The 21,733-nt window shown below is 44.9% G+C and overlaps 1 protein-coding gene across 1 annotated transcript in view; it reads right to left on the bottom strand.

Annotated features, from left to right (window-relative positions):
- Spg11 (SPG11 vesicle trafficking associated, spatacsin) overlaps positions 1-21,733 on the bottom strand; it is a 65,336-nt gene that overhangs the window by 29,247 nt on the left and 14,356 nt on the right. Inside the window, exons 8-18 of the mRNA XM_055624054.1 lie at positions 18,611-18,740; positions 14,824-14,979; positions 14,264-14,439; positions 12,162-12,338; positions 11,268-11,339; positions 10,180-10,307; positions 9,754-9,929; positions 8,884-9,091; positions 5,044-5,247; positions 3,291-3,397; positions 1,115-1,260 (exon numbers count right to left, since the gene is read on the bottom strand). Coding sequence (XP_055480029.1) covers positions 1,115-1,260; positions 3,291-3,397; positions 5,044-5,247; positions 8,884-9,091; positions 9,754-9,929; positions 10,180-10,307; positions 11,268-11,339; positions 12,162-12,338; positions 14,264-14,439; positions 14,824-14,979; positions 18,611-18,740 — 1,680 coding nt within the window. The remainder of the gene's footprint in view (positions 1-1,114; positions 1,261-3,290; positions 3,398-5,043; positions 5,248-8,883; positions 9,092-9,753; positions 9,930-10,179; positions 10,308-11,267; positions 11,340-12,161; positions 12,339-14,263; positions 14,440-14,823; positions 14,980-18,610; positions 18,741-21,733) is intronic.

Below are 21,733 nucleotides of genomic sequence, written 5' to 3'. Positions count from 1 at the left end.
CTCTGTACTGGTGTTTAACACGAAGCCTCAGTTTCCTGCGGGGTTAAGAAGAGGAGCTACATTGGTTGTTTTCAAGCCCTATGTTGTTTGAAGAAAAGCCATCACTACTCTAATGCTTATAGTATTTCTATTGAACATTCATTAATATCTTAAAAGACCTAAACAACAACAACAACAACAAAACAAACCTATTAAGGCTGTCATGGTGGTACATGCATAAAAATCCCAGCACTTGGGAGGCCGAGGCAGGACAGTCACTAAGAACTCAAGACCAGCCTGGGTTACACAGAGACTTTGTGGACCAGCTTGGACTATACAGTGAACCTGCCTCAAAAACTAAATAAAGTAGCCGGGTGGGGCTGCTTTAACCCAGCATTCTGGACGCAGAAGCAGGTGGATCTCTGTGAATTTGAGGCCAGTCTGGTTTACATACTGCGTTCCAGGACAACCAGAGCTACACAGCGAGACCCTGTCTCAAAAAACCAAATTAAAAAAACAAATCAATACTATCAAGCAGCTGATTCCTGGGTCCTTTCTTCTGATCTGTAGTATTCTCTGACTAGTTTCTGGCAGGTGATTAAAAGCAGGCGTAAGTGGCTTAGACATGTGAATATCATGCTGTCATCTAAGGGGTAATTACCACCAGGAAGAGACTCCTGAGGGAGAGACACCCGGCAGTATTCTCTCCCTCCACCCGGCCACACTGTCCCTTTAGAAGGAAGAGAAGCATGCACAAATGTAGTACCGCAAAGGAGTTTACAGGGAAAGCTCAAAACTGTGCTTTAAAATAAACGTTCTTAGAAGGGTAAATAGCAGAGCTGTACCGCAAGCCACAGATCTAACCTACATTTACTGCCAGCAGTAACCAGATCCCCATTCTGTCCTGGAGTTATAGAAAACACACCAAAGGGACAAAGAATCTCTGTTCACGCCTTAATTCCGCTTCAGCTCAGCACACAGCATTGTGAAATTCGTCTGTTATGGTCACTGATCTAACAGGATACTTGGAAGCAGTCATACTTCAGCACGGACTGCCGTTTAGACAGTTCCTGTTCTCCGTCTGAGTTTAAAACCAACCCTATTTAGCCACCGCCGGTTCAAACACCGTCCGTACCTGGCTGACGCCCCCGGGGGCGTACATGGTAGTAGCCAGCGCCAGGAGGGTGTGCCCTTCCAACAGCATGCTGCTCACACTGGCCTGGTTGGTGGGAATCAAGATCTGAGCATTTGCAAGGCTGGCCTGGAAGATCAGCTTGGGATCTGAAAATAAAGGGGATAATTACTAAGTTAAGAGACATATCCTCCTGAGAGAGAAAACTGTAATTCTAGCCACAGTCAAAGGTACTTCCTAAGTTTAAACGCAGCAAGAAGACAGGCGGTGGGGGCAGGGCCAATGCACCTTCATAAAGAGTTCATACAAAGAAAATGTGGCGGTGTTAATGAATCAGGGGAAGAATCAGCAAATGGCACTCTAAAGGAATAATACCCTACGGACAGAAAATAAACAGTCAACAGAAGAAGCGGAAATGCTAAGCCCATGCACATGCAGCAGGGGGAACTGAATCAGCAGTGATTTAAAAAAAAAATTCACAGGCACAGTGGCGCGCTCCTATAGTCCCAGAGACTGTCGGACAGCAGTGAGTTCAAGGACAGCCTGGTCTACAAAGTAAGCTCCAGGAGAGCCAGGGCTACACAGAGAAACCCTGTCTCAAAAAAAAAAAAAAAAAAAAAAAAATCTAGGGTCACTGTTCTTTGGTCAGCGTGACCAGGACCCCGGGCAAAGGTACAACCTCACTGAACAGCAATGTGGCTGACGGTAAAACCTTCAACAGCCTTTGACTCAGCACGAATATATGTGGGGACCTGTGTTACTCATTTATGTAAAACAAAGGCAACAATTTTATGTCATGATATATTCAAGACTATTATTTATAATAGGGAAAAAATGCAAAGACAAGCTTGTTGTCAAAAAATGAGAGATTAGTAAGTTAGGTGGGGGCCTAGTTACTACGTGAGATCTTGTACCAGCATTGATCACTGCCTCTAAGAATGCAGAAAAAAAAATCGTTTTTGTGTGTGTGTGTGTGTGTATGTGTGTTTTCTTTCTTTTTGGTTCTTTGAGACAGGGTTTCTCTGTGTAGGCTTGGCTGTCCTGGACTCGGATTTGTAGACCAGGCTGGCTCTGAACTCACAGAGACCCGCCTGCCCCCACCTCCCTGAGTGCTGGGATTAAAGGCGCGTGCCAGCCTGGCCAGCTAGGGAAAGCCTTATTACACAAAGGCAGTTACAAAACACAGACATTTCCCGTACGCCTACACAATGACACCTGCCGGAGAACTGCATGAGAGGAGTCAGTCATGAACAGAAAGCAGAAAGAAAGCGGAAAGCAACGTGGCCCCTCTGGACCGTCACACAGAGCCCAGGCTGGGTCTACCTTATTGAGACTTGCAGGTGGCTTCCTTTTATTTTGTGTTTGACACAGGGTCTCAGTAGACAAACCTAGCTGGCCTGGAACTCACAGAGCTCTGTTTACTGCTGCCTCCTGTGTGCAAGGGTTAAAGGTGTAGACCACCCCCACCCACCCAGCAAAACTGGGCACCATAGAAAAGCCTGGTTGCTGATATTGCTTTATGTATATACAGTCGCATTCCCTATGCCTTTCCCCAGAGTGTGGGCGACACGCCTAGTTAGAATTCCTGGGGTGAAAGGCCTTTCTTGCCTAGTTATAACCTAAGCAGTTGTTTTAGCAGCTCCCTCCAAGGACATAACACAATTTCTCTTCCTTTCATTTGAAGTTCCAAAATGAAAGATGGACGAGCTCCTGGAACCCACCTAGAAGGGGGAGGAGAGAAAGAAGGAAGGAGAAAGAAGGGGAGAAGGAAGAAGAAAAGAAAGGAGAGGGGGAGACAGAGAAAGGAAGGGAAGAGGGAAGAAGAGAAGGAAGGAAAGAATCTTAGCAGGGATTTAGAAGGCAGATCAATTCTTTGTGAAAAGGGGGTGTCAATCTACCAAAGCAGGAAGGGAGACTGTGAAGGCCACCAGGATGACAGAGCAGGAAGCAAAGGGGATTTCACCACATAAGCTCTGGGTTCCAATTCTGACTTTTCTTGTCAGGAGAGAGGCTAACATTTTTTGGTTTTCTATTCCATTAGAAAAGAGTGAGCCTGCCTCACAGTCAGGTACTTGACTACAGCCGAAGGACTTACTTAGAGAGTTCCCGAGTTAATGCCATTCAGTAGATTCACTGTTTACCTGGAGAAAATTGGTGTATTTAATACTGAACACAATACCTGTTAAGTTACTGGAAACTTGCCGGCACTGAACCAAAAATTCAAGCCAAGGGTGAGCTTCATGGAGTTCTTTCTTTTTCAAAAAAGGACAATTTCCAGGACTAAGTCTATATTTAAAAACAAACAAACACCTTTGGATTAGCACATGGGCCATGGCTGTCTGAGTATGACTGCTCACATTCGCAGCATTAGGAAAGCAATCTTGGTATAGGACTCCAAGGTAGCACAGGCACCCTAGGCTAGCCTGGGTCACATAGCAAAAGCCTTTCTCGAAAAAAAACCCCTAAAAATTAGCTGGCTCTGTCCCTCACTGTAGAACACCTGCTTGGTATGACAAGGCCTTTGATCGGATTCCAGCAATGCCAAAAAAGAACACCTGTAGTCTCAGTGCTCACGGGGCTAAGGCAGGAGAATTGCTTTAAGTTCAAGTGCATCCTGAGCTACACAGTAAGACAAACACTTGCCACCCCCACCATGGGTATTTACACACACACGTAGATAGATTTATTGATTGATTGATTGATTGATTGATTGATTGATTTATGTGGGGGGGTGTATGTACATGTTGATACTGAATGTTGCCCTCAGCCGCTGTCCATCTACTTTTTCAGGTAAGATTGCTCATTGAACCTCAGACTTGTTGGTGGACTAGAGCTGGCCAACAGGCTTCAGAGAATCCATCTCTACCTCACTGCCCTAGAGCTGAGGTTTCAGACCACATATAGACTCTGTGTGTGTGTGTGTGTGTGTGTGTGTGTGTAGATAGAGACTTCATCTAATGCTATTGTTACTGATCCAATGACAATTAGCAATGGCCACACACAAGATTCTACAGCTTGCTCTTAGGTGAACGTATGCTGATCCACATATATTTATCTATATAAATCTAAGTGTTTAAGTTAATCCATTTTATAGTGATTATGGAATTTAAGTGCTTTTTTGTTTTGTTCTTTTTAGAATTCTCTTAAAAGAATCAAGAATTCTAAGGGAATGCTAAAATCTCTCTTTTAACTTTTTAAAACAAACATGCTGTTCCTTTATTTATTTATTTATTTTTGTTTTTTTTTTGTTGTTGTTGTTATTGTTTAGTTTTTAGGTTTTTTGAGGCAGGCTTTCTCTGTGTAGCCTTGGCTCTATTGGACTCAGGCTGGCCTCAAACTCACAGAGATCCACCTGTCTCTGCCTCCCCAAGTGCTGGGATTACAGGGGTGTGTCATCACACCCAGCTTCATTCTATTTTTTTTTTCCGTGCAAGGCTGGTGAGTGGATCCATGGCCTTGCACATGACAGGCAAAGGCTTTGCCGCTGGGAGGCATCCCAGACACATCGTTTCTAAGAAGATGCTCCATGAAATCGTTATCATTAAAGCCCACACTTGTCTTTAGTTGAACATAACCCTTCGACAACAGCTGTACCAGCTGCTGCAGTAAAAGGATCAGTTTCCCAATCCTTCATGTTTTCTCAAAGCAGTTCAGGGGCCAAACATGGTTAACTGATGCCTTTAATACCAGAATTTAGAAGGCAAAGTAGGCCTCTGTGAGATTGTGGCCAACTGCACGGTGAGTTCCGGGGCCACCTGGTAAGACTCTGTCTTAAAAACAAACAGAAACGCAGTGGTTCCTGTAGGCAGGGACCTGGCACACAGCTGCAAGCCCAGCACGTGGGCAGCAGGACAGAGGGTCAAGAGTTCAAGCTTGTCTTAAGGCCCTGTGTCAAGCCTCTACTCACCCCAAACACAGCTCTCGGTACTCACCTGTAGTAGTCGAGATAGAGGTAGAGCAGATGCTGTAGGCCGTGCTCCACACAGTAGGCGATGAGGCGGGAGTGAAAGTCCCACCCTTCCGGGGACCTGTAGCTTTGCATGGGGAGGCTGTCTTGCATCACACCCCCGATCCGGCTCAGCCTCAGGAGGAAGAGTTCAAAGTCTTCTAGCTCAGATGGCAGAAAAACCCCACTTCTGTTTGAGAGAGGAGAAGTTAAAGTTTGAGGTTCAAGTCAGACACGCTTCCACAAAAACTGGTCAGAAGCCCCAGCAGTCAACACACCAACCACCGACCACAGATAGAAGTCTGCACTTAGGGTGCTACTTTCTGTAAGTTACTTCGGAATGCATAATTGCCACACAAAAAAGAGCATGAAAAACACATAGAGCTAAAAGAAACACCACATTAGGGCCAGAACGATGGCTTGGTGGTTAAAGCACAGGCTACTTTTCGGGAGTACTTGGGTCCAATTCTTTTTTTGTTTTTTAAATTAATTTATTCATTTCACATCCTGATCATAGCCCACTCCCTCGTCTCCTCCCAGTCCCATCCTCCCTCTTCCTCCCTATCCCTGTCCCCTACGGCCTCGCCAGGCGGCAGAGGAAGAAGATGCAGGCAGTCCTGAAGAGACTTGATAGTCTGGGGTCAGTTGGTAAGGGAAGAGGGCTTCCCCTTTCTGGGTTCAATTCTGAACACCCATATGGTGGCTCACAACTGCCTGCAACTCCAGTTCTGATGCCCCCTTCTGGGCTCCACGAACACCAGAAACACATGTGGTACACAGATACACATGAAGGCAGAACACTCATGTACATGAAATAAAAATAAATTAATCTTTTGTGGTAACTATTTTAATTCTTATTCATAGTTTTATAACTATAATCAACCTTAAATAACATATGGTTTGATTTTGTTGACTTTGAACTTTATTTACACTAAACAAATGAAGTGCTGGGAATGTATATTATTCTCTACTTCTTTATTTGATATTGGTCATTCATCCATGGTGACACCCACAGCAATATCCTTCATGGTGATGTAGAATGCTGTTGTATGATTGTTTTACATTTTGTTGTACATTTGTGGGTCATTTCAGCTGTTCCTAGATTTTGGAAAAAATAAATTCATTTTTCCATGACTACAAATGAGAAAGAGCTGGACACTGGCAGTGCATGCCTTTAATCCCAGCACTCGGGAGGCAGAGGCAGGCAGATCTCTTTGAGTTCAAAGCCAGCCTGGCCTACAATGTGAGTTCCAGGACAGCCAGGGCTACACAGAGGAACCCTATCTTGAAAAACAAAACAAAACAAAACAAAACAAAATAAAACAAATAAACAGACCAAATGAGAAAGAAATCTTTTCCTGTGTTTACTGGCTGTGTTTATGTAGTTATTATTGCTGGGATGAAACACCATTATCAAAGCAAGTTGGGAAGGAATGGTTTATTTGGTTTACACTTTCACATCTTAGTCCATCATTGAGGGAAGCCAGGACAGGAACTCAAACAGGGCAGGAACCTGGAGGCAGGAGCTGGTGCAGAGGCCCTGGAGGAGTGCTGCTTACTGGCTCACTCCTCATGGCCTGCTCAGAGTTGGCAATGTGGGCTGGGTATGCCCCAATCAATCACTGCCTAAGAGAATGCCCTCCGTGTCTGCCCACAGCCCAATCTTAAGGTGGCCTTTTCTCAACTGGGTTCCCTCCTCTCAGATGATGTGCTAGCCAGTCTGACGTCAACTTGACAAACAAGCTGGAGTTGAAGAAGGGAACTTCAATAGGGAAGATGCCTCCATAAGATCCAGCTGTAAGGTATTTTCCTCATTAGTGATTGATAGGGGAGGACCTAGCCCACTGTGAGGGATTCCATCCCATTGGGAGGAGGTTTGTTTTCCAAATGTCTCAGGAAGCAGGGCAGGAGAGCCAAAACCAAGAAACCCTGAGTGAGAGCGGTAGGCCAGCTTATAGTCTCCTATGGCAGAGCCAGGCTAGCTCTGTCCCCTCTTCCTGACTCTTCTCTCTGGTGGTCCTGGGGTCTACAAGAAAGGCTGGGCAAGCCACCGGAAGCAAGCCAGTAAGTAGCTTGTCCAGGAAGTGATTTTTCCAGTCAGGAGAGAAGAATTGGAGGGGACAGGGCTAGCCCAGCTCTGCAACAGGAGACTGCGAGCTGGCCAGACACCCCTCACTGCAGGCCCTGCCAAGCAGTTCTCTCCCCTGCTGCCTGAGCTTCCTCCCAGGGTCCCGGAACTACAGCCTCTTCCAGGCTCTTAGGCATTTATTTATATCTGACATTTAGGTTTCATATCTATCCAGAAGGGCTTCAATGCGCGCGGTCACTTCTCCCCAGATACCTGCTCACTTATCACCATGTGACTCACCGGAAAGACCACTTTCTCACGCTCTGCAGAGCCACTCTTGCCTACGGGCTGATCACACGTGTCCAGCTCTATTTCTACCCTCACCCTTCTGTCTTTCCTACTGATTCCACCACTGCAGATTTAAAGTAAACCTTGCTGTCTTTAGGGCACGTTTTTCCTGGGGGCTCACGATTCACATCGCATACATGCATTTAAAATCAGATTGTGCCAATCCATAGAGAAAGCCAAACCGAGACCTGCTGGGATTGCTACAGAGGCCACAGTGTGGCCAAAGAGCACTTTAAGAGGGACTGACTGCTGGCTTCTCTTGTTACAAATCTGTTTTTCACAATGTTGGCCAGAGTGATTATTTTTAGACTCCAATGTTTTAGGCTAAGGAATTTTGCATTTATGCTTAGATTGCTGATCTTTCTTTCTTTTCTTTCTCTTCCTTTCTTTCCTTTCTCTTAGAACTCACTATGTAAACCAGGCTAGCCTCGAGATTTACTTGCCTTTGCCTCCAGAGTGCTGAGATTAAAGACGTGTTCTACCGGGCCCAGCATAAATTAATTTCTCAATTTATATTAAACCAGATACATTTGTTTTTTAAACGACTAAATGCTAAGGCATTTTTTCCCCCCCGAGACAGGGTTTTTTTCTGTGTAGCAGCCCTGGTTGGCCTGGAACTCACTCTGTAGACCTGTAGGCTGGCCTCAAATTCACAGAGGTCTGCCTGCTTCTTCCTCCAGAGTGCTGGGGTTAAAGGCTTGGGCTAGTGCCACCATCACCACCACCGCCACCACCTCCGCCCGTTACGGCAAATATTTTGATCATACAAATTCTACAATATTTTATTTTTAGTAACTAAGAAGAGCATCAACACAATGAGAAGTGCAGAGACCAGAAAACCAGATGTTAAAGGACCCCATCCTGTACATGAGAGGCTTAGGCAATGCTCTTCAGTTCCCTGGATCCAACTCTCTCATGCACACTGTGAGGAAAGCAGGGCGGGGGGTGTATCCCGCCAAGCACAACTGGAGAGTAACAGTGGAAGAAACACAGTGATGTGCGCACCTAGCTTTCCTCATTGGAAGACAGATTAGATCGCGCCACATAACACGTGATGTTCAACCACCGAGCAAGCTCCAGGCTGACCTGGGCTAACTTCTCCAAAGTGTGTCTCAGTGTGTCACAGCAAACAAACAGGAGGCACTGAAAGTTGCAGGGAGAGCCTCCACGTGGAATTTGAGAATTCCACCCGTGATATTAAAGGCAGATGATTTAAAACAACAGCTTCAAACAATACCCTTTAAATGTTACGTTATGAAGTCGCACGACACTGAAGTTATGGCAACTTGGAAAAAAAAACCGCATGTGTGGTTCGCACACCTTGAACGTGGCCTGGGACCTGCAGGCACCGGAGAAGCAGTCTTCCCTTCCTTTTATTCCCCCGCCTACCGTAATCCTGCAGTACAGTACCTGGCCAGCTTGTTCAAAATCTCATTCCGCATGTAACTGTTGCAGCGAGTGTTCTGATCAATGACGTCAGCACTCAGAGGGGGCCACTTCTGCTGAGGTGACCCGGGTCCCTGGGTCTGAAATGCTTCCATCCACAAGCTAATGCTGGACCAGTCATGGCGAGCCGTGAGGTGTCGCCAGAGGGCTTCTGGGGAACGTGCTTTGTATTCTACATGAAGAGCAAAACCCCTTTTAGCATGGCGGTGAATTATGATCACTGACTTGTACTTCAATTCAGAACTGTTCCTGACTACTTCTGTTCATCTGACATGCGATTTATTCAAGCCCTCTACTTCTTTTACAGTTTTCTTATTTTGCTTTGTTCATTTTATAATTGATACTACAGATGGGAAGCCTGAAGGAAGTGTTTCTCACTATAAATGAAGTGGGCACTGGGACTTGACAACTCTCTTCTCTGCAAGGTAAGAAACTTAGGCTGCAACAGTAAACAAGAATTTGATGCTATGACTTATCACTGCTCACCCTGTTAGCTATGCCCCAGAACCTCGTGTGATACTAACCCCTAATTTCCATAAGGAACTCAGAAACTGTTTGGAAACACAGACTGTCATTGTGAGGCCAGAATGACAACCTTTAGCTTTGACAACATCCATTCATTGAACCTCATAATCTTTTTTTTTTTCAGCACTACACCATAAATCGGTTACAAAACTTTACACGCGAGAGGTCTTAATGCAATGACTGAATTTTAAAGAAAGTGAATCTCCCCCACAAAGGAATCCTAAAGTAGAGCTCCCCAAATATTAAAATATTGATGCCTAACTTGGTCCCCACTTAATATGCTCATATTTCTCACCCTTTTGTACTTGCCTTCTGGACTTATCCTGGGGAGAAGGATATGTTCCTGTGTTTGCTGATCCCACCAGTGAGCCCAATTCAATGCAATTCTATGGTCCTGTTTGTTAAACTCATCTTTTTGATGACGTTTGAGGAATGTGTCCAATACAGATTTGTGCTTGAAACAGTCCTGTTCCTTTATCCAATACCTAAAAACAGTAACCATAGACATATATGGACACACGTACATGCATTTTGAAGAAAAAGCCATTTCTTTTTATCTGTTGAGGGTGGAGTATAATTGTTATTACAAGTGCTGAAGTGACAGGACATTTCTGATGCTCTTCTTTAAGATACAAATTTTACCTTGCTGAGGACAATCTTAGTTCCATAATCGCTACAAATGGAGTGTGAGCCACGGTCCTCTTCCATGATCAGCCAAGGGACTAATGAGCCTACCTGGGGAAGGACTGCGGCTGCACGTTTTCCTGGAAGTGTCCTGAATAAAGCTTTTCAACTTGATGAACAAAGTCTATCGTTCTTCTCTCTTTTTCAGAAAAACATTCTTTTTCTTTTAAAATTTCGACCTTGAATTAAAAAAAAAAAAAATTAGAGCAATGGCTACACAAAAATCAAGAACATTAGCGAAACAAAAGACATGAAATTAAATGCCACTTAATAACTGTATTCCGGATTGGAGAAGCTCATGGATAAAGTGCTTGATTAGCATGCCTCAGGCCGTGGGCTTGCTTGATCTACAGCATCACAAAGAAAGCCTGGGGAGAGGGGAAGGGAAAGGAAGGGAAGGAGGGAAAAAAGGAGGGAAAGGAGGAAGGGGAAACTGTATTCTGCACTAAATTTTTTTATTCTGTTATTTATTTTGTGGGTGCACCGTGTGTGTGTGTGTGTGTGTGTGTGTAGCAGTCAGAGGACAGCTTGATGCGGTTGGTTCTCTCCATCTACCATGTGGGTTCTCTCCATCTACCATGTGGGTCCCAGGGGTAGAGCTCAGGCTTTCAGGCTTGGCAATAGGAGCCTTTATCTGCTGAGTCACCTTTCCAACCTTGTAATCTGCATTTTTTACATTAATATATATTCACATAAATCTTCCTTTACAATAATGTAAAATGGCAAAACAGTCACAATCATTAAAAAATGGATTGTGCCAGGCATGATGGCACAGGTAATCCTAGCACTTGGGAGGCAGAGGCAGATGGATCTCTGTGAGTTCTAGGCCAGCTGGTCTACAATGGTGAGTTCCCGGACAGCTAAGACTATTAAACAGAGAAACCCTGTTTCAAAAAACAAAAACAAACAAGGATTGTCGAGTTTATTTATGTATTCCTTAGATACTAAAATTATTCATTTTAAAGTTAAAAAACTCATCGAAGTGGTCTAATAAAAGTGAAAGCCGCAGCCAGGTGAGCCTGTAATTCTAGCATCCTGGGTGAGGTGCCAGGACAGGAGCCGAGAGACCAGCTTGGACTACACACCAAGATTCTGTCTCAAATGAAAATCAGAAGCCACGTAATTTTGCCTTTACTTACCAAAAAGTCCCGTAGATTCTTATCAGTTGTAAAAAAGCATATTTTGAGCAACTCATTTTCCACATTGAAGCCCTAAAAGAAAAAAAAAATTTTAAAGCTGCATTTGTAACAAACCTATTTGAACATAAATATGTTGGATGCAGAAATGACAGAAAGGCACACCCACTTCTACTCTTGGGAATATTTATTTTCTACATCAGTTGTATGTATTGATTGCTTGTCCCCAAAGCCCTTAATTGTTTTTCCAGAGCAAAGGCAACACACAGAACCAAGATGAGGTTACACCAGGCAACCAGAGGACCAAGATGACAACAAAGTGCTATTCTGGTTTACTTGACACCAAAGGCTGACAGAGACAACAAAGACCTCTTCGTTTTCAGAGTCACCCTGGGCAAGACTGCAGCCACACAGATAAGGACCAGACCTTAACCGAGCCCCGGGGCTCTGCTTCTAGACTTCCCTTCTCCAGCAAGGCCCTCAGCCAGGGCATGAGGGCATAATCCAGGGATGATCAAATGCAGAGGCAAGGGTCCCGTGAAGAATTTAGAACGTCCTCCAGTAAGCCTCAGGCCCATGCATGGCACATGTGGAGTCTTCTATGAAAAGCACTCCCTGTCTTGGGGTGTAGGGGTGAATGTATGTAGTCCAAGCACTTGAGAGGCTGAGGCAGGAGGACAGTGAATTCAAGGCCAGTCTGGGCTACACAGGGAGACCATGCCTCAAAACAAAAACAAGAGATGCCAGGTGTGGTGGCTCTTGCCTGTAATCCCAACACTATGAAGCTGAGGCAGGAGGATCACAAATGAGTCTAAGGCCAGCCAGGGCTATAGAGTGAGTTCTAGGTCATCCTGGCCTCCAGAGAGGATGAGAGACAAATAGATTATCACTACTCACCATGTTCCTCAAGAGTATGGAGGCCTCCTCTACGTTCTTCTTCTTTAAACTGTCAAATGCCAAATCTAGGCCTATCCTAACCAGCTCCTCCAGTCGTTGGGCAGAATGACTAGTAATCCTGAAGAAAGTTTGTGCCTCTGGTATCCTGTTATTTAAAATGGCATCAGCAACAACTTCCTAGGAAAAAGAAGAAAAATGTAAGTTTAAGCTCATTTCAGTTTTCTTATTATGATTATCAATACAGAATGTCTATATACATTAGCTAGCTACCCACTGAGGGGTCTTTGATGGAAAAGCTACTTCTCGGCAACGTGTGGGAGACACACTGAAGCAGAACGGTCAACAGCCCAGGACCCCACAACCACAGAAGACACAGAGAAAGCCCGGTTACTGGGCTCTCACTGCTCTCACTGCTGCTGAGAGCTGTGCTAGCAGCCACAGAGGGCACAGACAGAAGGCATCAAAATAAGAGTGACCACAAGGGCACGTGGCTTAGCAGAGATGATTGATCAGAAGACAGGGATTCCAAAAGGAGGGGACACAAAGCAAAAAATACTCCGGCAAGCCTCCAGGCTCCACATCACTCAGTATAATGAAGCAACAGACAGAACTCGAAAGAAAAGGCAACTCTGTCAAGAGCCTGTGTAGTGAGGCACACTCTGTCCTCAGTCTTACCTGGAACTACTAGAGTTTAACAGCAAGGGGCCATATTTCTTATCCCCACACACTCACTTTAAGAATTAGCATGGGATGGACTGAAAGGTCAAGGATTTATTTACTGATGGTCAAAATAATGAGGTGTAGGAAGGTTGCTGCAAAAGAGACTAAAGTGAAGGTCTGAACCCCGAGAGAACAGAATGGAGACATTCTTAATGGAGGCCTTAATGGCACCTGTAAATCACCTGTTAGCCATGGGCAAAACTGTGTGGGCACATGCAGACATGCACACACACAAGGGCTCTGGAGACAGAGTTCACAGCTTACAGCACAGTGAACTGTAATCCCTGTACACACACACACACACACACACACACACACACACACACACACACACGGGTGGGAGGGAGAGGAAGAGGGAGAAAGAGAAAGAGCCAGAGCGAGAGTTAAAAATCAGTGATTTTGAGAAAGAAGAACCAAGGACTGCTGACTCTAGAAAAGGCTAAAGGGAGGAACGCAGGAAGACAGCAGCCAAAAGTCAGCAGGAAAAGTGAGCCTCTGGGGAGAGGATGGGTAAGAGAACTAGGAAAATCAGTCACCCAGTACTGCCCTGCCCCTCCGCCCTCCAGCAGTGGTCTCAGAGGTCTCAAAGACCCGGCCAGATCTCTGCACTATCCTTCACTCTGCTGTTCTCAGCATCTGCGTTCCAGCCATCGGCTCTGCCTTTCCAAAACCTTTCTCTGGAGGGGAAGGGAGGCTTCCAGCCCCCAGGTCATACAGATGGCAGCACATTTTTAACTAATTATTACTTTGAAAAGAGAAGCAAACAGGTGGACAGATGGAAGATTTAAATGGCAAATGTGTCTGTTAGAATTTATAATAAGTAGGACTCGAATCAAGGGCACCTCCTGGTAATGGTGTCAGAGAAGATCCCTACGCTCTAACGGCCAGAAGGAGTTCTGTTTACCCAGAACTCAGGGAAAACAAATGAGGCCAAAGTGTCCTGAGGACGGTGCAGGCCTATGACCCCAGTGCCTGGGAGGCTGAGTGGGAGGATCGAGAGTTTGTGCCCACCCTGGATTGCCAAACAAGTTCAAGGAAAGCCTGGGCTAGTGAGACCCCATCTCCAAAAGAAATAAAAACAAAACAAAGCCCCAGGCTCAAGCCAGTGAGACAGCACCGCTGGGAGGGCGCGACCTGAGATGGGTTTAGGCCTGACCCTGTGGCAGATCTGGCACACAGAGGGCACCTGACTATGGGTGGCATTAAGAGTCAGCAGGATCAAGAGACCCAGATTTGAAGTCGCGTCCAGAGAGCTCACATCAGTAAAACCTGAAACCCCGGCAACGGACACGCCCCGGTGTTCAGTCAAAACCCCGTTTCTTCTGGTATTCTCTCTGGCTATCTGAACCTGACCGAGAGATATGACGAATACTCGTAGTTACCTCAAAGCTGAGTTTCTCCCAAACATTGCCCTCCGACACTGTGAGGAGATCTTCATTCACATCATATTCATCTACAGCATCTGCTGGCTTCCAAGGGAACTTTATCATGAAAGTCCGAAGTTCACTGATGTAGCTCGTCAAAATGTCCACTCCTTCCTGGAGATGCTCATCCAGTGCTTCACGAAACACCAACATGCAGAAGTGTGTGTGCGTGCATGTGCGTGTGTGGGAAAGAGTGTGTGTGTGTATGGGTGTATGAGTGTGCGTAGATGTGTTTGTGCATATGTAAACAGGCAGGGAAAAAAGGGGAAGAACACATCACAACTTGTTGAAAGGAATTCTAGAAAATTTTCAGATTTCAAAACAGGTATTTTCAAACAATAAACCTGAGGTTTTCATCCCTTTCTCACACCGTTATCCTTAGAGCTTCTGCCTGCGCTGTTAGTGTCAAACCCTTCTCCCTCACGTGGCTTTCTTCACAGCAGCATGTCTGGGGAGCTCAGTTTCCCTGTCTCTGTTCTGACCGCAAACCCATGCCCCGAGCTTGCTGCTACTCTTACCTTCGGTGTAGACAAAAAGCTCCCTTATTTGCTTGTTAAGGAAAGACAGCGTGAGGTGAAGCAGCTGCTCTGCAAAGTGCTTGCTTTGGGTCTCAGCGTCACTCTCTCTAATTGCTGAGCAAAGTAAATCCAGGGCTGGAGTCATCTCTTGCACCTCTGAGAACAAATGAGGAAATTAACAAGGAAGCCCTGGACTATCTCCCCCACCTTAGCACATCTGAACACTGGTCGTGGGATTCTTAACTGCACACACAAGGTCCAGTGTCTTACTCTCACCAGCTCACACCTTTACAGAGGCTTCCTGGGTCAAACCGCAGCCACTAATACACATACACTGGCAGTACCACCAGGATTCTGCAGATGTGCTGTTTTATAAACTCTTTTTTTTCCTTTCAACAACCCAACAAGTGTTTACTCTCTTTCCAAAGATGAGACTGAGGTTGAGAGAGAGTGAGTCACTTACCCAAGGTAATTTTGAAAGTAAATAACGTGGCAGAGCCAAAATTTGAGCTTAAGCCTGTGTGATTCCGCATGTATGTAAGGAACAGGAGTATAACATGCCCCAAATCCCCTCTTTGTGCTTGAGGGCCCTCACAGGGCGATCCTCCGTATTTCAGCATCCGTCCAGCTTAGCGCGCGCGCGCGCGCGCGTGTGTGTGTGTGTGTGTGTGTGTGTGTTTGTGTGTAAGGATTATTGAAAATGTGGGCCCAGGACAGTTAGTAAAGCTTATTCCCATGCATCTTATTTCAGATCTGTTACTACCTTTAAATAAAAGCAGGAGAGAGTCAGAAAAAGCTACCAAACAGCACAAGTGAATAGCAACCACACAAATACTGATAGAACACTGTTCAATACACAAATCAAACCTTTCTTATGAATTAAACTATATATGTATATGTACATGTATATACACACACACACAGTTTGTTTGTTTTTGAGACAGGGTTTCTCTGTGTAACCCTGGCTGTTCTGAAACTCACTTTGTAGACCAGGCTAGCCTGGAACTCAGAGATCTGACTGCCTCTGTGTCCTGAGTGCTAGGATTAAAGGTGTGGGCCACCACTGCCCAGCAAACCTATATTGAGAAGCATTAAAAACTATCAAGGGGGAGAAAAATCAACCTTACTATCGAGACAAAAGTGGGTTAGGAGTGTGGCTCGGAGGTAGAGCACTTGCCTAGTATACGCAAAATCCTAAGCTTGATCCTCAGCACAGTAAAAAAAGAAAAGGAAAGGAAAGGAAAAGGTAAGAATAAAAGAGAAAGTTGTTTTCTTTTTCTTTTTTGAGACTGTGTCTCACTATATAGCCCTGTCTGACTAGCCTCAAACTCACTATGTAGACCAGGCTGTCCTTGAACCCACAGCAAGCTACCTGCTTCTGCTTCCCAAGTACTGAGATTAAAGTCTTGTGCCTGACTTTTTTTTTTTTTTTTTTAATTTCAAGACAGGGTCTTATTATACAATCCCACCTTCCTTCAAATTTACCAGGTGACACAAGCTAACTTTGAACTTGCAATCCTCCCTCCCACCTTTAGAAATGCTGGAATTACAGGCCTGCAACACCAGGCCTGGTTGAAAGAATGCCTTAATTTATTTTATTATTTTATTTTATGTATATGAGTGTTTTGCCTGCCTGTATGCCTGCACCACGTGTGTGCTCAGTGCTAAAGGAGGCCAGAAGAGGAGGACACCAGATCCTCTGGAACTGGAGTTACAGATGGATGTGAGCCACTTCGTGGGCATCTGGAATTGAACCCAGGTCCTCTGGAAGAACACTGAGCGGTCTTAACCACTGTGTCATCGCTCCAGCTCCTCCTTATCTTTAGCCAGATGTGCTGGATCTCCTGGAGCTGGAGTTACAGGAGGCTGTGAGCCACCTGGCATGGGTGCTGGTATTGTTATTCTTATGGCTTATCACCAGCCTCAGTATTTTGTAAACATACGCCTTCCTCACACAATGGCTGGTTGAATAAAGAGCTAAAGGCTAATAGCTAGGCAGGAGAGAAAAGTTGGGACATTGGGCTGAGAGAGGGTCTCTGGGAGTAGAATCAGAGTGGTGACAAGGAGGAAGCTGGGCATACCGGAGTGAAGTGAGGTAACAGCCATATGGTGAGCTGTGGATTGGAATAACCAGGTTAATTAAGTTAGATGACCTAGCTGGGAGGTAGCTAAGGTCTAAGCTATAACAAAAATTAACAAGTCTCTGTTGTTTCTTTTAAGATTTATTTATTATTTGTACAGTGTTCTGCCTGCATATGAGCCAGCAGGCCAGAAGAGGGCACCAGATCTCACTATGGATGGTTATGAGCCACCATGTGTGCTGGGAATTGAATGCAGGACCTCTGAAAAACAGTCAGTGTTCTTAACCTCTGAGCCATCTCTCCAGCCCCAGACTCTGTGTCTTTATTCTAACTGCTGGCTGCTTGAGAAACTCCTGCTATAGGCTACACAGTGAGCCTTGGTCTAAAAAAACTGGAATGAATCTATAATAAGAATTTGGCTGATCCAGGTGGCAGAGAAGACAGGCAGATCCCTGTAAATTCCAGGCCAGCCTGGTCTACAAAGCAAGTCCAGGACAGCTAAGGCTACACAGAGAGACCCTGTCTCAAAAACAAACAAACAAAAAACAAACAAGAAAATTGACTGGGTAAATTATGATAAAAGTTTACACAAAGAAATCCTGTGCCACTACAATTAATAACCACATGTATTATTATACAAAGACTCTACAAGATATGTTAAAAGGGAGAAAAGCAGGTTATAATACTATGTGTACAGGAGGAAACACGCCTTATCACACTGTTCCTTTAACACAGTGGTTCTCAACCTTCCTAATGCTGTGGCCCTTTAATACAGTTCTCACGTTGTGCTGACCCCCATAGAATTATTTCGTTGCTACATCATGACATGTGTAATCCCGCTATTGTTATGAACCACACTGTAGACACCTGGTATTCAGGGTGCCTGATATGAGACCCCAAAGGGGTTGTGGCCCGCAGGCTGAGAACCACTGCTTGGCTGCCAGGTTTGAGAAATGGTAAGCTCCCCATTTACAAAGAGAAGCCCAAAATCTTGAGAAATGTTAAAGTAGCAAAAAAAAGCACACAAGTCAGTGAAAACTGTCGTAGCCAATCCCCGTCTACAACCCTGTATAAGTCACAGACAAGCTGTGAACACACACCTCAGCCTAAAGACAGCAAATTCCCCAAAGAGCTTCGTTCCCCTTCACACATCATTCTGGTGAACATAAAAGATCATCTTGTCCTTGCATACAAGGACAGAGCATAGCAGAGTACAAACAGTAAACACTGTCGCTAATCTAGGGTGCAATTCTTTTAGTAGCAGGACTGAACAAGGGGCCCCCTATGGGCAGACAGGTACTGAGGCACTGAGCTCCTCCAGCCCTACAGTGACAACAGTGATAGACTTGATAGCTTTCCTCACCATACATAAGCTCTGAAAATAAGTTGTAACAAGAAAAAGACCATCAGACGACACAGTAAGAGGGCTGGAGAGATGGCTCGGCATTTAAGAGGACATGCTGTTTCACAGGACAGGGTCCACTTTCCAAGACCAACATCGGGTGGCTTGCAAACATGTGTGACTGGTTCCAGGGGAGCCCTGCTGGGCGTCCCCAGATACCTGTGTCTGTATGTACCTGTATGTGCCCAGACAAACGTGGGCACATACACACAAGCAGGCACACACACACACATAAATTATAAAGTGAGTAATAATGTGAAAATGTCTGAAATGGTAAGTGTGCACGTAGAAATATTTTACTCACGTTGTAAATATAAATGGGATGGAAACTGGTGCAGGCGATCAGGAACAGATTTTGAAGATGGAGTAAGAAGGCTTTCCTTGCTCTTCAAGAAGAAATCTACTGTGTCCAGCTGACGATTTTCTATGCCAGCCTAAACAAGGAAAGGAAAGAAGCCAGAGATTTTCTCTGTGGGGGCTGAGGGCAGGTTTTTTTTAGACTTCAGAAGCTAAAATGGAGATATCTGGGAACTATGAACACAGAGACGCCTCATTATTAACCATCCCCATGTGACTCCAGCTCTGTACCAGCAATGCCTTAGGGGCTGCAGGGCCTTCCCAGGCCACCAGCTGGTCCTGCCCATTGCAAACTGGCAACATGCTCAACAGTCTTGTGCCCAAAGGTTTTGGCACTCTTTAGCTCCAGGCCTCATCCATCTCTTCAGCCGACTCACTGTTTACTGTAAAAATAATTAAGAGAAGAAAACGGGTTGAATAAATGTTTGAGTCAGATAGTTTGAGCATTTTTGGGTTACTTGAACCTCTTGCTCTGCTCTAACTATAAAATAGTGTAATGAGCAGTTGTGGAACAAAATAGAACACAGTCAAGTAGGAACAAGCTACGGACCCCGATCAGATGCTGAGCCCATTAACACTGGGTAGTTTGGTCTATCTGGGGTTGGAGGCATGGCCAGCGTCCAATGTGCCCTCTACCCCAGGCTCTTAAGAGTCACAACAGAGGGCTAATATCCAGAATATATAAAGAACTCAGGAAGTTAAACAGCAACAAATCAAGTAATACAATTTTAAAAATGGGGTACAGAGCTAAACAGAATTCTCAATACAGGAATACCAAATGGCAGAGAAACACTTAAAGAAATGTTCAACATCCTTAGTCATCAGGGAAATGCAAATCAAAATGACCCTGAGATTTCACCTTACACCCATCAGAATGGCTAAGATCAAAAACTCAAGTGACAACACATGCTGGAGAGGATATGGAGAAAGGGGAACCCTCCTTCATTGCTGGTGGGAATGTAAACTTGTATAATCACTTTGAAAATCAATCTGGCACTTTCTCAGACAATTAGGAATAGTGCTACCTCAAGATCCAGCTATATTACTCATAGGCATATATCCAAAATATGCTCAAGTATACAATAAGGACATTTGCTCAACCATATTTATAGCAGCTTTATTTGTAATAGCCAGAACCTGGAAACAACCCAGATGTCCCTCAACGGAGGAATGGGTACAGAAATTGTGGTACATTTGCACAATGGAATACTACTCAGCAATTAAAGACAAGGAAATCATGAAATTTGCAGGCAAATGGTGGGAACTAGAAAAGATCATCCTGAGTGAGAACCCAGAAGCAGAAAGACACACAGGGTATATACTCACTTATAAGTGGATATTAGACATAAAATATAGGATAAACATACTAGAATCTGTATACTTAAAGAAGCTAATCAAGAAAGAGAACCCTGGGTAAGATGATCAATCCTTACTCAGAAAGGCAAATGGGATGGACATCGGAAGAGGAAGAAAACAGGGAACAGGACTGGAGCCTACCACAGATGGCCTCTGAAAGACTCTACCCAGCAAGGTATCAAAGCAGATGCTGAGACTTATAACCAAACTTTGGGCAGAGTGCAGGGATCTTATAAAAGAAGGCAGAGATAGAACGACCTGGAGGGGACAGGAGCTCCACAAGGAGAGCAACAGAACCAAGAAATCTGGGCCCAGAGGTCTTTTCTGAGACTGATCCTCCAACCAAGGACCATTCATTCATGTAGATAACCTGTACAGATGTAGCCCATGGCAGCTCAGTGTCCAAGTGGGTTTCCTAATAAAGGGAACAGGGACTGTCTCTGACATGAACTCAGTGGCTGGCTCTTTGACCTCCCCCTGATGGGGGAGCAGCTTTACCAGGCCACAGAGGAAGACAATGCAGCCAGTCCTGATGAGACCTGATAGGCTAGGGTCAGAAGGAAGGGGAGGAAGACCTCCCCTATCTGTGGACTGGGGAAGGAGCATAGGAGGTGATGAGGGAGGGTAGGATTGGGAGGGGATGAGGGAGGAGGCTACAGCTGGGATACAAAGTGAATAAACAGTAATTATTAAAAAAATTAACTAAAATTAAAAAGAAAGAGGGAGAGAGAGAAAGAGTCACAATGGCCCCATCAAGGCAGCCCTCTGCTTAACAGCGGAAGAATTTTAACTCACATACATGCGGGCGCATGCTCGTATATTTGGAAGAGGTGACGTGGCAGCAGCACTGGGGAGGCCAGGCAGGAGGAGCTGAGCACCAGGACAGCGTGGGCTGTGGAAGGGGTCCTTGTCATCACAGAGACAGGAGCCACACATCTGTGGACTTCACCTTTATCACTCTTGCTTGGCTTTCCCCCCTCATTTTCTCACGATCTCCAGAAACAACACTTTATTTGTGATTATTTGTGATCAGTAGAGGGACATGGGTGCAACACAAATGTCGTAAGTTCGGTGTGGTGTGAAAAATAAAAAGGTTGGAAAAGAGGCTAGAGATGGCTGAGGGATTGAGAATGCGCCGTGGTCTGCAGAGGACCCAGGTTCAGTCCCCAGCACCCACACGGCGCCTCACAGCTACCTGTAACCACAGCTCCAGGGATATGATCCCTTGTTTGGTCTAAGCGCACACTCATACATAACTAAGAGTAAAAAGCATTTTTTAAAAAGGTTGGGGGGAAAAGGCCTAATACGTTGGTGTGCTTAAATACTGATATATTCATAAATAATTTTTCATCAACGTTTTAAAAATCTTCAGGAAACAATTTAGTAATTTCAGTGCATGTTCACAGCTGCACTGACCTTAAATTTAGAGAAAAGATTCTAAGACGAACTGAGTTATTACATATAACATATATATGTCATATATACACACATATAAATACAACACATACATGATATACGCATATCATATACAAATACATACACACATTCCCCAGTCTCATGTGTATGTATGTCACAGACACACATTAATCACACACACCTGTACTCAGCTTTCAGGAAATAGAAGTAGGAAGATCAGGGGTTCAAGTCAGTCTTGGATACACAGCAAGTCTCAGACTGGCCTGGGATACTCTTATCTCAAAACTAACAACAACAA

Source organism: Psammomys obesus, unplaced genomic scaffold (genome assembly GCF_907164565.1).
Source record: "Psammomys obesus unplaced genomic scaffold, mPsaObe1.curated_primary_1811, whole genome shotgun sequence".
Classification (NCBI taxonomy): Eukaryota; Metazoa; Chordata; class Mammalia; order Rodentia; family Muridae; genus Psammomys; species Psammomys obesus.
The sequence above is the reverse complement of the archived record's forward strand: the minus strand, read 5'-3'. Positions and strand labels throughout refer to the sequence as shown.